We start from the raw sequence: 15,593 nt of genomic DNA, 5'->3' as shown, positions 1-15,593 counted from the left end.
GGGACCCTCACCTCTCCCCTCCAAGCTGAGAAAGACATCTAAAGCTCCCTCCAGTTTCTAATCACATTCTGAACCAGGAACCAGGGCATCTCCTTCCAACTAGTTATCTGGGGATTGGATTCAGGGGCAATCACCCTTCTCTTCTGGATCAGGTCATCTGAAGTAGATTGCTAGACCATACACTTTGTATCCACACCAGCTTAATTTACTACCAGAAGGTCCCGCAGGCCATCACTCTGTTTAAAAATAGCCCTCCTTGGAACATCCACTGCAAACCGGAAAGGTTGACTGTAAATAGCATTGACCCACCAGCACTTTGGAGCACAGCCTGCATTTCAGAGGGAGCTGCCCAGGCGTCTGGTGATGGTCACGTACCCAGCTTCTATGTCCAGGTGCACATCACCAGCTGACTCCTTTCCCTTCCTCCTCAGGACCCAAGCCATGCGAGGAGGGGATGATGGAGCAGGTCATGGAGCCCAGAAATAACCTCCCACCCAGAGAGGTTCTCTTTCAGAGCCTCCACCTCTTTCAAATTGGGTCAAAAGCAAAAGCAAATATTTTACCTTTGCATGGGCGTACTGACTGGGAGAGTGCCTCAGAGGGCCCGCTGGGGCTGGAAGGGTTCTTGATTTAGGGGTGGTTGTATGAGTGTACACACGTGTAAAAATTCCTCAAGCTGTACACTTAAGATTCAAGCACTTTACTGTGTATTGGTCTCAGTTAACATATATGCTATCATTGTAACCTACCGTACAAGTGATACCCTTTTTGCATGTGATATGTTATACTCACATATTTTCTAGGTTCTCCTATGTTATCTCATTGAACAATTGCAGATTGGGACCCACCAAACTGATTGCATGATCCTGTAAAGAGTTAGAGCTCCCAGTTTTCACATTTTGTCCTAACAGACCATAGTCCCTCCTGCTCCCCTGGCAGAAGAGGCAGCAAGTTAGAGGTCTGTGGGGCTGACCAAACTGTTTCATGGCAGTTCAGGCACCAGGTGAAATAAATCCAGTGAGCCTGAAACACCCCAGATCCCAGATGCAGAGAATGGTGAGGCTTTTGAAAAGCATGGAGATATAGAATTTAAAAGATGGTGGTTACAATGAGAAACCGCTCTTTTTATTTTTTTTTTCCAATTCCTTACTAGAGGACATTTACCCTCCACCTACCCACCCCATGGGTTTCCGAGGTGGCTCAGCAGTACAGAAACCACCTGCAATACAGGAGACACAGGAGACGTGCGTTCAATCCCTATGTTGGGAAGATCCCCTGGAGGAGGGCGTAGCAAACCACTCCAGTATTCTTGCCTGGAGAATCCCATGGACAGAGGAGCCGGGTGGGCTGCAGTCCATGGGGTCACAAAGAGTTGGACACGACTGAAACAACTTAGCATGCTCGCATGCACCCACCCCATGCCTTACCTCAACTCCTCATCTGTTACAGTGTAATTTTATGTTAGTAAGGTCAGAAGAGAAGTTGGGCTATTTTTGAGAAAAATGTGTGGCACCCTTCTTTTGAGGGCCTAGTTATCCTCCCACTTATGATAAAGGTGGGGTGATGAAGTGGCCACCTCCATAGATGACTCAACAGATATCCCAGATTTCTGAAAATTCTTCGAATTATGATCTCTGTCATAGGCCACATACTCCCGTCTCATCTTCACCAATTCCCTTCAAAGTTCAGGGCTAGTGGCCAGGTGTTCACTTGGCTAGTTCATGTCATAGGGATGGGAACAGAAGTGAAGTGTGTAAGTGCCCTATTACTTGCTATAAAGGAAATCTCCTGTTGTGGGCCTATTCTCTTTTCTGTCCCTGAATCTGGCTAGAGCCTGAATGTATTAATAACAGGACCCAGACTTGACCAGCAGGCAAGGTCAACGCCATGAGGAATGGCCAAGTAACAAAATGAAAGGAACCTGGGTTCCCAAATCCCTACCAGGCCGATTGCTCATTTCAGAAGTGGAAAAGGGAGCCAATGAGACAGAAGGACCCACATTCTCCCTTTTCTCAGTTTTCTCTTGGACTCAACAGCTGCATCATATTTCCTTCAGCTCTAAACATTAGGACAACTTCATCTACTGGACCAAAGTGAAGTATTTTCATATATATTATTCCATGGAGCCACTGCAGTTATTCTAGGGGCAGATATGAGGCTTTCATTTTAGATGAGGAACACAGCCTCAGACCTCCATCTCTAACCTCAGTAGCTCTTCTCTCCACAGCCTGTTCATGAGCTGCCACTGGGTGAACAGAGCTCTTTGGAGAGTAATGAGTTCTGTGCCTGGAGGTATTCAAACCTGGGCTGTTGAAGGCATGGGAGAGCTGTAAACCCTGGGAAGACAGTGGGGCTAGATGACCTTTCATGTCATCTTTGCGTACATGCTCAGTTGTGTCCGACTCTTTGAGACCTCATGGACTTTGGCCCACTGTCCAAACTTTAACCCAAGCTCCTCTGTCCATGGAATTTTTCAAGCAAGAATCCTGGAGTCAGTTGCCATTTCCTCCTCCAGGGGATCTTCCCGATGCAGGGATCGAACCTGCATCTCTTGAGTCTCCTGCATGGGCAGGTGAATTCTTCACTATTAGTGCCACCTAGGAAGCCCGAGATCCTTCAAATTCTCTGATATTTTAGTACTTGAAACATGGCTTCTTCTAAACCTTTTCCTCCCTGAATTTTAGAAGTAAAAGAATATCTGAAGGAGCCCACAGAAGACAATATAGAAAAATGCTGAAACAATCAAATGAGGAGACTAAGGAGATTTTGGAGAATTTGAGAAAGGCAAAGTTTAATTTGCATACAGGCATAACCCACACCTCACCTGGCAAGTGTTAGGCCAGCACAAACCCCTCTGTCGGAGTCACAGATGTCAGCAGGTTTGCAAAGTAACTGGACACAAACAATATAGTTCTCCAAGTAATACATGGGTTTGTCCATCACACACACAAATAACAAACAAATACACTTAAATCCTCTGCAAAAGAGAGATGAGGATGGTAATCAAATTACCTCACATTTGGACAGCACTTTACAGTCGGATCCACTTTGTCCTCATGACAGTCCTGTGAGGTAGGCAGCACAGGAATCACTCTTAACTCCATTCACAGATGAGGAAACAGGATCAGAGAGGTTTCAGCACTGGCCTAAGGTTTCCCAGCTTTAGCTGGGTAGATCTGAACCTAGGGCTAGGATGCCTAGTCCAGTGCTCTTTCACAACTGCCTTTCCAGAGAAAAATTAATGGTGGTGGAATAAGACAGTGGTTCAACATCATTTAGTAGAACTATTATTTTTCTTGAGAAAATGCAATCAAGTACAATCAAATCAACCCTAATGTTAACATCATGTGGTATGGTAGCCAAGGTGAATAATTTTCTGATCTTTCATGTATTTATACCTACAACAAGATGGTTGTTTTCTACTTTAGTTCCTCCCTGCCTTAATTTTAAGTCACTAACAGATCCCAAGAAATGACACTCTGATTAGATTTCATTGATTCAAGTCTTATAACCAGGGTTCACATAGTGGTGTCAGTAATCAAGTCATTAGTTAAAGCTACAATCTGTTGTCTTTCTGAAGTGAAAATGAATCTTATTCACGTATTTCTTCTGGCTGTGGACATTAGCACAGCTCTATTGTTTAGCCATAAATATTATCTTTTATACCATTTCAATAGCAGTAAAAATAATAAACTTCACAGGCTGGTTTTTAAAAAAATCTTATGGTTTAAACTGAAGGGAAAGTTGTTTTTTTCCCCCCTCCAGGGGGAATAAAATCAACCTTTGAAAAGAAAAGCTAAATGAAATCCTTTATTTTAAAATAAAACTTAATTCTATTGGGAACAACCCCCCTACTGCATTACTCTTTTTAGTTAAGAATTTGAAAACAGTCCAATCATTGCTGACCCAAGGTCCTGTCTGGTTACAACACTGTGAGAAAAAAGAGGTCCATTATCACACACACTCCAAACTGGAACATCATGGATTTTTCTCTGCCAAGTCATTCAACATCTGTACTGAAATTTAATGAACAGTAATAGGGACTTGGTGTGAGAGTCAGTTGAAAATACTGCAACAGTAGGTTTGAATTTCCCTCTTTAAATTCCTTCAGAGAAACACTAAGGAAAACTGACAACATTCTACTTCATGCCTGAATCAGTCACATAATATATTGCCTTAAATAAGAGACTTGTCCCTGTAGCAAAACTGGATGTCTGAGTTAACCACCAAAGGCATCCCCTAAAATCCCCAAGATAATTTCATTGACTGTACAAAATGTGAGTATTCATCTGAAAGCATGAAATTGGATTTTACTTCTGATTTTCTAGGTTAATTTTGCAAGAATACAAATGTTCCCTACTTGGCTGTTAGAAGCTGACCTCCCATCTACTCATAGAAATGGGTCTCATGTAATGGAATACAAGCAGACCCAGCCAGGAGCGCTCATTCCAACCATTACACAAAGCTTGCAAGCAGAAGAGGATGGGTGCTTTAAACAATCAAAAGGAAACCACAAATTGCTCTTGGGGCTTTTAAATGTGACCAAATTGAGCTTTTTAAAAATGCGCTTTCCTCTCCCAGCTGGCCCAGAAATGGTGCAGGTCATCAAAAGCAACTCTCTTGGAAGTGGGGTTCTCTCTTGTAGCTCCCTCAAGGCTTCAGACTCCAGGAAGCAGGAGGGGTGTGTAACTCGCAAAAAAAAGTACTTAAAGGGTCAGCAGAGACGACGGACAGTGCCCATAGTTGACCGCTAGGGGGCGCTCTTCCAACATTCTGCAGGAAATAGACCTGCCGGCTTTGTCACTAGCTGAGGAAAACCTGTATGCCAAAAGGGAAGGAGCATTTGGCAATTCCTCTAGTTCCTATTTTTCTCTAATAAGAATAGCTGCAGTGCCTTTGGAACCACTGGGTCATAGAATTAAGGGTCCAAACTTCCAGGGACAGTGCCCACAGAACCACACCCTCCCTTCTGGAAGACTCCGGAGAGTCCAAGGCCAGAGTCTGATACAACATTTCCAGGTGTTGTTCTGCCTGAAACTGCTGTGTGTGTGGTCTTTTCACTGATTTGTCCTGGTTTTTGTTCACTTTCAAAACTGTGTCTTTGCACCAAGAAAGTTAACCTTTACTTTCTTATTCTTTTGCAAGGCTTTGAGGTGCTTGGTGTAACTAATACATATTAGTTCAAACTTTGTTTCTGAACACTGAGAAAAAAAATGATAAGTTATTCATTGTTAGGATCCAAAGAACTCATGCTTCTTATCATGCATCAAGATGCATCAACTTTTTATTTGAAACTAAAGAGAAAAAACAAGCAACTTTAAAAAAAAAAAAAAAAAGAAATAAAAATTAAGCATCCATAAGTCACCCTCCTTGAGTTTAGAGCTAGCCTGTTAGCTAATATGAGCTATTGAAAATATTTTTGGAATGGTCTTCAAATATTATAAATATTTTTTTTTTTTACTTACTTGATATTTCACTATATAGTTATGTACAGAGATGGCCATGCAGGAAAAATGTACATTCTCCACCTCTGTGGGATATTATCAATTCCACTGGGTCTTATGAGCCAGCAAGTTGAATTTATTAGTCAGCTGTCAGCTCTGACAACATAATTAAAGTGCAAAGAGAGAAAGCAGCCAAACAGATCAATTTTTTTCAATGTCAGCATTGATATGCTTCATGCCTCTAAGAAATAATGCCAGATGCAATAGGCTCAGGTAACAATATCTTTTCTCTTCTTTGAAAGCAGAGGTCTCCCTGAGAAGAGAAGAGGGAGGTAAACATGAGATAGCCCTATTTCTTCAACAACCAACAATCCTGGGGAAATCACAGTCACTTTCCCAGCCTAGGGTAGGAGGACGAACCCCTGCATTTGGTTTTCTGACACAAGAGCTCATGAGTGGTTGGGCCCATTTCTCATATACTTACAAAATTTTCACTCAGAAATGTCTCAAAATTTAAAAACAAAGATGACTGGAAAAGAACTGTCTACTAATAGCACATGGAAGGGTGGATTTAAAAAAAAAGTCCCACTAAATCAGGGGTCCCCAGCCTCCAGGGTCTAATGCCTGATGATCTTTGGTGGGTCTGATGTAATAACAATAGAAATAAAGTGCACAATAAATGTAATGCACGTAATCACTCTGAAACCAACTGCCCTCCCCCCGCCCCAGTCTGTGGAAAAATGGTCTTCCATGAAACCTGTCCCTGGTGCCACAAAGGTTGGGGGCCGCTGCACTAGACAACTTTAAAAAAAGACAAGTAATGTTCATAGTGAGCCTAAGCATGGTTTGTGTAAATCAGAACAGATTCCCACATAACCAAGGGGCTGGGGGGGAATGAACACAAGCTCAGAAAGGCGCAGAGATGATTTTTTAAGTGTATCTTTTCACTTAGCATTGAGACCCACTCTTCCCCTCGGTGGCCTTCTGTTGTATTCCACAGTTTTGTTCGTGAGGCGCCTGGGCATCTTTTCGCAAAGCCTGCACCCGCCTCTCCAACGGCATCGACTTCCTGAACTGCACAGCCTCAGGAGGAAGTCCCCCCGTGGCCGGACTCTTTGGGGGCACAGCTATTGAGTTCTAAGTTATGGAAGTGTCACATACAAATCCATGGGGCTTCCAACATGTCTTTCCTGTCCTGTTGCCTAAAGGCTGAAAGGGCAGTTTCAGAACATGCCATTCCTCCAGTATAAATATTTATGATGCACTGAGAACCATGCACATGCTGAGGACTGAAATTGCTCATGTGTCGGCCCGTCCCCCCAGAGACAGCCTCGGCGCTTCTGGAAGCCTGGAACAAAGGAAATGTAAGAGAAGCAGTTAAATCCTAGGAGAAAACTGGGAGGTGCCCCAGGCCAGTGAAGGGCCAGCGAAACATCACAAGCCTTTTCCATGGACCTTTATCCCTGAGTTCTTAACAGAAGATGGGGCACAATTTGAAATTCCCCTTCTTACCTGCTGCATTAAAATGGCTACCAGCACCTCCCAGCTTATACTCCCTCATGCAGACACGCCCTCAGCTTTACCCAACACCACTCTCTTCAGCTTCCCACCCAAGTCTGAAGCATCTGTCCTTGATCCCAACCAGCTGGGCTTCCCTGGCTGGAGACAGAATTCTGGTTTGGCTCCGTCATCTTTGGGACACAAAGGAGACTGGCTTTGTCTCCAAGCCCCTGTCCTCTCAGCACTGCGGGAGGCGTGGCATGCACAGTTCTGTCCACTCTGCTTTCCATGAAAATTCCACGGACTCGGGGCAAGGTCGGATCGTCAAGCAGGGAGCCGAGGTTCAATTTTTAGTGACAGCTCATACAGCGTATCTTCATCTATGATGAGGGCTTTGTCAAGCAAGTACTGAGTGACCTGGAGAAGAAAGGGATATCCCCGCTTTGAGTTCCTTCACAGCACCAGAGGTACATTTTCTGAATGGAGCCTGACACAATTCAACATTTTCTTCCAAGTGCCGAAATACTTTATGTAACTAAAAGACATTAGGAATATATTCTGACTGTATAAAAAAAAAATCTCTGGTCCCCTCTTAACTCCCTACCCTAGGCACTGCCCTCAAGCAGCATCACTGTTATCAGTTGGCTTGTATTCTCCCAGATATTTTTTAGTATCTTTCCAGACATCACCAGGTACTTACAGAAATCATTTTTCCTCTAATACGTGGTATCACAAGGGTACATTTTATTCCGCTTTCATCAGACTAGAAGATGTGGGGTGCTCCTCCTGTCACACAAGGAGCTCTCACTGCTCTGCTGTATCACGGGTGTGACATACCAGAGTTTATTTAATGGTCTCATATTGATGGCTTGCCATCAATATTTCACTATGAAACAGAGTTACAGTGAAGTCCTTGTTAGCATACTCCCTAGTGCTCACATGTGAATGGTTCCACACCAGAAATGAAATGAAAGGACAGGGAAATGAACATGTTAGAACAGGTTCTAAACAGAAAAAAATATCTCTTTATTTTTACTGAGATACAGCAGATGTAAGTAAAATGAATACTTTGATTAGTTTTGACAAAAGTAAATACCCATGTAACTTATATATCTGGAGGAAGAAATAGCAACCCACTCCAGTATTTTTTCTTGGGAAATCCTATGGACGGAGGAGCCTAGAGGGCTACAGTTCACGGGGTTGCAAAGAGTTGGACACGACTTGACGACTAAACAACAAGAACCAAGCTGCATATATAGCATGCTAGAGAATAATTTCATCACCCCAGAAAGTTCCCTCATGCAGCTTCCCACTCAACCTACTGCCAGAAGCAATCACTGCTCTGATTTCTATCACCTGTGTTAGCTCTGTCTGCTCTAGAACTTCATGTAAGTGGAACCACACAGCATGTACTCTTCTGGGTCTGGTTTCTTTTACTCTGCATTATGTGCTGAGATTCATCTATGTTGTGGTGTGTTTCACCGGTTATCATCTTCGACTGCTGAGTAGTGGGTCCACTGTATAGATACACCACAATTTGTTTATCCATTCATCTATTTATGGACACCTGGGCTATTTCCAATTTTTGGCTATTATTAAGAAATGCTATAAACATTTTATGTGAAACTTTTTGTGAGCATGTTTTCACTTCCCCCTTGGATAAATACCTGGGTCATAAGGTATTTAAGTTAAATATGCATATTTAACATTTTCAGAAACCTCCAAAGAGGTTGTACCATGTTACTCTCACCAGCAATGTATGAGAATTCTGGTTACTTGGTATATCAATTTTTAATTAAAAAAAATAATAAAATAACCTCCAAAACTGTTGTGCCTATAGTACATGAGAGTATCTGTTATAACTAATGTTTGCTGTTAACAATATTTTAAAAATATGTCTATCTGATAAGCTGATAATGATGCTTCGTAATTTGTATTTTTCTTATTAATGAAGTCGAGCATTCTCCAAATATGTATTGGACATTTTTGTTTCTTCTTCTGTGAATCACCTGTTTATAGCTTTGTCAGTATTGAGTTGTTTATGATTTTTCTTATAGATTTATAGGAACACTTTTCTTTAATTTATAGGAATAATTTTATTCTGTATCTTTTTTATGTTACAAACACTGTCTCCTAGTCTACTGCTTGTACTCTGACTTTTTAAACAATCGCCCTTTGTCAAATAGAAGTTTTAGATTTTGATTCAGCAAACTTTATCAACCTCATCTTTTATAGCTTTCGCATTCTGTGTTTAAGAAGGTCTTTCAAATCCAAAGATCATGAATATTTTGTCCTATATTATTTTATCAAAATAATGTAATGTTTATTTTTATAATAAAGTAGTGAATTCATCTGGAATTTATTTTTTGAATAGGATAAGATGGAGAGCCAAAATCCCTCTTTCATTTACACAATGGTCAGCTTCTTTCTGTCACTTTCTTTAAATGTCTCCTTTATCCCATATTAAGTTCTCATATAGACAAAATCTGCACCTGGACTTTATCCCACTCCACTGAGTTTGTATTCCTCTGCGAAGACAGCCCTCTTCTATTCACCGCAGTTAGTGTCTGTATCTGGTAGGCAAGGCTCTCCCTTACTCTTCTTATTTTTCAAAAAGTTCTTTTTTTTTTTTTTGCCTATCAAAGCTTCCTTATGAGTTTCATAATAAGTATGTCAAGTTCCATGAAATAACAGGGATGATGAGCTGTGTGTTAAATGGGAATCTTCTATCCTACCATCTCAATTTTTCTGTAAAGCTAAAATGATTCTAAAAAATAACATCTATTACAAAATTTAAAAAGAAGGAAGAAGAGAGGAAAGGAAAGGAAGAAAGAAAAAGGTAATAAACATCAATTATTGTTGGGATGGAGAGAAGAAGGGGATAAAGACGTGAGATGAATCTTGGAAGATGAGTAGGGATCACATAATCCAAGATTTCTAGGACATATCAGGATTGTTTCTTTTTTCTTTCCTTAGCCTAAGAGCAAAGAGAAGCCAATAAAATATTTTAAGCAAGGGGCAAACAACTCCCACTGTGTGTTTCAGAGGGTCCTATTTGGCTGTAAATTTGTAGAATGGATTTGCATTCGGTACACCAGGTGCCAGATATTGGTAGCTTGGACCAGGGGTGGTGGTGGTGGTGTGGACAGCTTCACAAGAAATACTGGATATAAAATAGATAGAGTTTGATGATGAATTGATATTCTTTTTGCTATCTTTCTTGTTTTTCTTAATCAGAGTTACCAAAGGTTTGTCTGTCTTTTTGGTCTTTTCTTTGAGTTAGCTTTTGGTATTTTTGACCTACTCTACTGCTGTTTCCAATGAATTAACTTCCACTTTTTTCTTCTTTAAATTCCCTGACAAGCATACACGATTACCTTTGGCTGATGATCGATTCGATAGGAAGTCTGCTGGAACTGGCGTATCTCTCTGATGATGTGTGATATCTGACGGAGAAACAACAGAAGCAAAGCATAAGCACTGCCCTGTGTTGCAGCAAAGTTTTCTGGGAGCCTGTCCCAGAGGAGTCAGCCCCTTACTCCATCCAGTGAGGTGTCTGGAGCCCTGCTCCATCATGACCTAGCCCTAGGGCTTTTTTGCCTTCAATGAGCCACAAGAAACGCTACTAGCAAGAAGATACTGAATTCCCAATCAGGGAGACAGCTGGCATGGGGTATCCTCAGGTGGCAAGCATGGGGCGTTAGAGTCCATGGGCTCCTCGCTTCAAACCTAGTGCTCAGAACCCAGCCGTCCAGCAAGAAGCCTTCAGCATCTGTCTGTCACTGCTCAGCCTCAGAAAGTCATCCCTGGGGCTTTATTCCCCACCCTCTTTGTCTAGACTGCTAGCTGAAAGAGGACTGTGAAAATCTCCTGAATCAGCCAACATCGGGTATCAGACCCAGTGTCGGATAAAAAGGTCAAGGTGAAAAAGTAAATGGTCACTCTTCCGTGACATCGCCTCTTCTCTACAAGCCACTCAGGTCACCGAGACAGGCTGATTACATGAAACGCGAACCCACCATTCTCATCTTGGAGAAATTGACGAGGCCTTCCTCAGTAAAGTTTGGTGTTCCTTCTTCAATGAACGCCAGGTCGGTCAGGTACATCCCCAGATAAGGAACAGCAGGGGGGTTACAACTGAAAGACCAAGAGGCACCGTTCGCAAGCTCATCCAACAGGTGTCCACCCACCTCCCCAGTTTCAACAGGAAGCAGCTGTGCTGCTCCCCTCCTGAAGAAAAGAAGTCTTTTTTTTTTTTTGAAAAGAAGTCTTTTAAGTCCATGTTCAGAAGCATGCTCATGATATGCAGAGGTTTAAGTATGTCCTACAATAGAGTATGATACAAAATTACAGCTCATGCTTTACTATGTGTTTGAGACAATGGTACTTCAAACAGCAGGATGTCTTACAGACAAATACAAAACATCTGCTAACGGGACTTGCTTGTAGCATTTGCCTGCAGTGCTTGCCAACTGGCCACACCGTTGGAGATATAAAAGCATGTAGGAAAACCCATACCCTCACCTCATTAAAGTGCAAACATTCAACCTTGAAGAAGTGGGTGGAAAAATCAATGTGATTAAAACTTGTAAAACTTGCTTTCTGTTTTAGTTAGTATTTAAATGCTTTAGAAGGTATAGACTTAATATCACACCTGCACACTAAAGTGAGACCTTCTTGGTTTGGAAGGTGCATTCTTGGAGTCTAGAGGTTGAGAACATGGCCTTCTAATCCAGGCAGAACTGAGTTTGAGTCCCCACTTGCCTACTAAGTGGTGGCGGGCAAACTCTCTGAACTGCAGTTTCCTTGTCTGTGAAAGGGAGACAATGAAACTTTTATCTCTAGTTTGCTGTAAGGCTTAAACAAAATACATCAAGCACTTAGCATAGAGTCTATCGTTTATCCAATCTTCAGTTAATAGTTCTTACCCTATTGTGGTTGTTACTTTAAATCTTTCTTTCAGCCATGACATCACAGGACAAAATTTTCCAGAGTAAGTGAAGTACGTGTGGCAGGTCATAAGAAAACAAACTGCAGAAGGATATACTCTGTTCTCCCTTCCCCCCTCCTCCCTCTGTCTGAAGAATGAGAAAATGATCCAGCAATAAAAAGCGAAAAATAAAAAACAAAAGCAATAGGGACTGGAATATTCAAATAAAGAATCACAGGGAATCACTGTGTTTAGATTAGGAAATACCAAATAAAGAAACTTTTTATAGTAAAAGATAGTAAAAGATTTACTATGGCGACATTTTCTTATTTGGAATGCTCTGCATACCATGAGTATATCCATAAGACACTTACTGTACGCGTGGCATTCCAAATGAAAAGGAAAATCAGAAAACCACCTGGATGATGGAAGTTGTGTCCCATTTGTTTTTCTTTCCAAAGAAAAGTATGAGGTAGGTCACTATTTGTATACTATAAAAATACTTCTGAATTATGAATAATTTAACAAAATAGACATACTTTTTAAGGGTTTCTCTGAGATTTTTAAATCTTCCTTCAGACGAAACAGTCTTCTGAAGCTTGTCCATGAGAGCTTTTGTCTAGAAGGAAACAAATAACAGTATATCATGAAAACACCCCTATGGTTTGATACGGTGGTGAGTTAACGAAAGTTGCTCAATTGTCTTCTACAGTGGCAGGTACGATACCTTTGCCAGACTATCATGATGTGATATGATTTTCAAAGTATGGAGATGTACTTAAATTTCATTTGTTAAAAAAGAACATGTGATGATAGTAACTCATTTTTTTATACATTTAAAAGAGAGAAAATGTATAGAAAAGAAAAATTGTAATGCACAGAAAACTTAGGAACTTAAAGACCTGGAAAGAATATACTGAACAGGGGATCTTAAAAGAGAGGCCCTGTGTCAGGGGGTTTTCATGATCAATCTTTCTGACTGTTAATTTTCAAGTCATCAAAGCACATATTATATTGCTTGGCTGCAGACTGACCAATACCCTCTACTCCAAATCCTTTGTGTTCATCTTCGTCAATTTATTAGAAAAGAATAATTGATATTTACCAAGAAATAAAGTTGCTGATAACATTGGTCTAGAGTTTCTTCTATGTACCTGGGAGAATGGTAGGGTGGCCCTTGGAGATGATAATACCCACTCACGGTATTACCCACATCCAGGTAGCTTTGCTAGGAGAAGCATCTGGAATGAAGCCAAGACTTAGGCTCCTCAGGTAACCCTGTCTCAGTCCAGAGAGGAGCTGCAAGGCCCCACGAGAGCTTCCAGAGTGACCCCAAGGGCTACCTTCCCATCCTGGTTCCTGAGGGCTCTGAGAAAAGACAGCCAGCATGGCTTGAACAGCGGTGTAGGGTTGCGGGGTTGGGCAGGCCTCCTGCCTGGCCCCTGGCTGGCCTTCCCTCAAAGAAGCTGCAGAAATAACAGTCCTACAGCCACAGACCAAATCTGGTGGGCTTCAGAGAACATATTCTACCAGGCCTCTTGGATATCTCCCAGACTAGACTCAGATCAGCAGAAAAGACAACTACACAGCTGGTGATGTTAACAAAAGTGTCCAAAGCAGGGCATATCTGCAACCAGGCCCTGCCTATGACAGGTCTGAGGCACTGGGTCCTCGAGGATAGCCCATTATTCACACGAAAGATGCTTTGAGTGATCTATATATGTGACCAAGATGGTAAGTTCTATTTAATGTCTCTACAGGTAATATATTCAAATTTAAAAAACTAATTTCAACATTAGCCTTATCATCTCTATTCCATAGTCAGTTCAGTTATTCCTAACCTTGCATCCTGCCAAAGATATGAATATCGCTTAAGTTAACCACAGTGAAGGCCTAAAGAAGATTTAACAAGGTGCCAACTTCAGAGGAAAAAAGAATCAGAATGCAGAAAAGAATAGGCAGAGGAGTGACCTGCTGACCCTGATGAAGTGAGGCATGTATGACAAGATAATAGGCTCTGGGCATCCAGCACCCAATGGCTGAGGCAATCACTGCCTTAGAGGGAGGCAAAACCCAGCCATGACAAAGGCATCAGTGTCCAGGTTTTGGATTCTGACATAGCTGTTTGAAGCCTATTTAAAAAATAGTATTCTAATACCCATTTATCATAAAATCTCTCAAAAACTATGAAGAGAGGGTAGCTTCCTCAACTTTATAAAAAAGCATTTACAAAAAAACATATAATTAACATTGTTCTTAATGGTGAAAAACTGAAAGCTTTCACCCCAAGGTCGAGAACACGAAAGAATGTTCTTTCTTACTATCATAGTCAACGTAGCATTGGAAAGTCTAGCCAGAGCAAGAAGGCAAGTAAAGGAAATAAAAGGTATACAAGTTGGAAATAAACAACTGACATAACTGCCTATGTAGAAAATCCCATGGAATCTATAGAAAAGCCCCAAGGACTAACGTGAGTTCAGCAACATTACAGGTATAAGAACAGTGGAAAATCAATTATATTTGTATATACTAACAATGAATACATGGAAACCCAAGTTAAAACCACAATTACATTTAAAATATCTCCAATGAAAACAAAGTATTTAGGCATAAGTCTAATGAAACATATACAGGACTTATATGTTGAAGATTTCAAAATGTTGATTTAAGAATTCAAAGAAAATCTAAAGAGTAGTGAGAAATACTGTGTTTATGGACTGGAAGAGTTAATATAGTAAAGATGTCAATTCTCCCCAAATTGACTGATTTAATGGAATTCCAATGGAAATCTCAGCAAAGTTTTTAAGACACAGTTTTGACTCTAAAATGTATATGAAGGTTACAGCATCTACGGTAGCTAAAATTTTGTAAGAGAAGAATAAAGGGGAAAGAGTCTAGAAAGAACTCAAATCTCAAAGATAAAAAAACCCAAGGAACCTAATTAAAAACTGATCTGAAGACATGAACAGACATTTTGTTGAAGATGCAAACAAGCACATGAAAAGATGTTTACCAATATTAGCTGTTAGGAAACGCAAATTAAAACAATGATGAAATATCAAAATGGCTAAAATTAAAAATAGTGACAGCACCAAGTGCTGACAAGAATGTAGAGAAACTGATTCATTCATACCTTCTTGAGAGGAATGTAAAATGATACAACCTCTCTAGAAAAGCGTCTGGCAGTTTCTTACGAAACTTAATGCACAATTACCATATGATCTAGCGACTGCACTCTATGGCATTTATCCCAGAGACATGAAACGTTATAGTCACACAAAACCTATACATGAATATTCATAGTAGCTTCATTTGTAATAGCTAAAACTAAAAACAACCCAGATGTTCTTCAAGGGGTGAATGGTTAAATCAAATAAGGAACTAAGTACTGATATGTGTAACAACTTGAACAGATCGCAAAGGAATTACGCTGAATAAAAAAAAAAGGCAATCTCAAAATGTCATATACTCTATGATTCCATTTATATAACATTTTTAAAATGACAAAATTATAGAGATGGAAAACAGATCTGTGGTTGCCAGGAGTTAGGGAGCGACAGGGAGGAAGATGGCTGTGACTATAAGGGTGGCAGGAGGTATCCTGGGGACAGAACTCTTCAATATCTTGACTGTAGTGAATCTACCCCTGTAATAAAGGCACATAAAACTAAACACACGCATATACACACACACACAAGTACTGGTGGAATAGATGAAGT

General features: G+C 40.8%; 1 protein-coding gene across 4 annotated transcripts in view; it reads right to left on the bottom strand.

Moving 5' to 3' along the window:
- Positions 1–2,779: 2,779 nt before the first annotated feature.
- The window catches only part of RASGRF2 (Ras protein specific guanine nucleotide releasing factor 2), a 247,203-nt gene continuing 234,389 nt past the window's right edge, over positions 2,780–15,593 (bottom strand). For all 4 annotated transcript variants that reach the window (XM_043913516.1, XM_043913518.1, XM_043913519.1 and 1 more), the window contains 4 exons: positions 12,414–12,493; positions 10,964–11,081; positions 10,322–10,390; positions 2,780–7,361 (listed from right to left, as the gene is read on the bottom strand). In XM_043913516.1, coding sequence (XP_043769451.1) covers positions 7,269–7,361; positions 10,322–10,390; positions 10,964–11,081; positions 12,414–12,493 — 360 coding nt within the window. In that variant the 3' untranslated portion in view covers positions 2,780–7,268. The remainder of the gene's footprint in view (positions 7,362–10,321; positions 10,391–10,963; positions 11,082–12,413; positions 12,494–15,593) is intronic.

Source organism: Cervus elaphus, chromosome 9, assembly GCF_910594005.1.
Source record: "Cervus elaphus chromosome 9, mCerEla1.1, whole genome shotgun sequence".
NCBI classification, from domain to species: Eukaryota; Metazoa; Chordata; class Mammalia; order Artiodactyla; family Cervidae; genus Cervus; species Cervus elaphus.
This window is presented reverse-complemented; position numbering and strand designations above follow the sequence as displayed.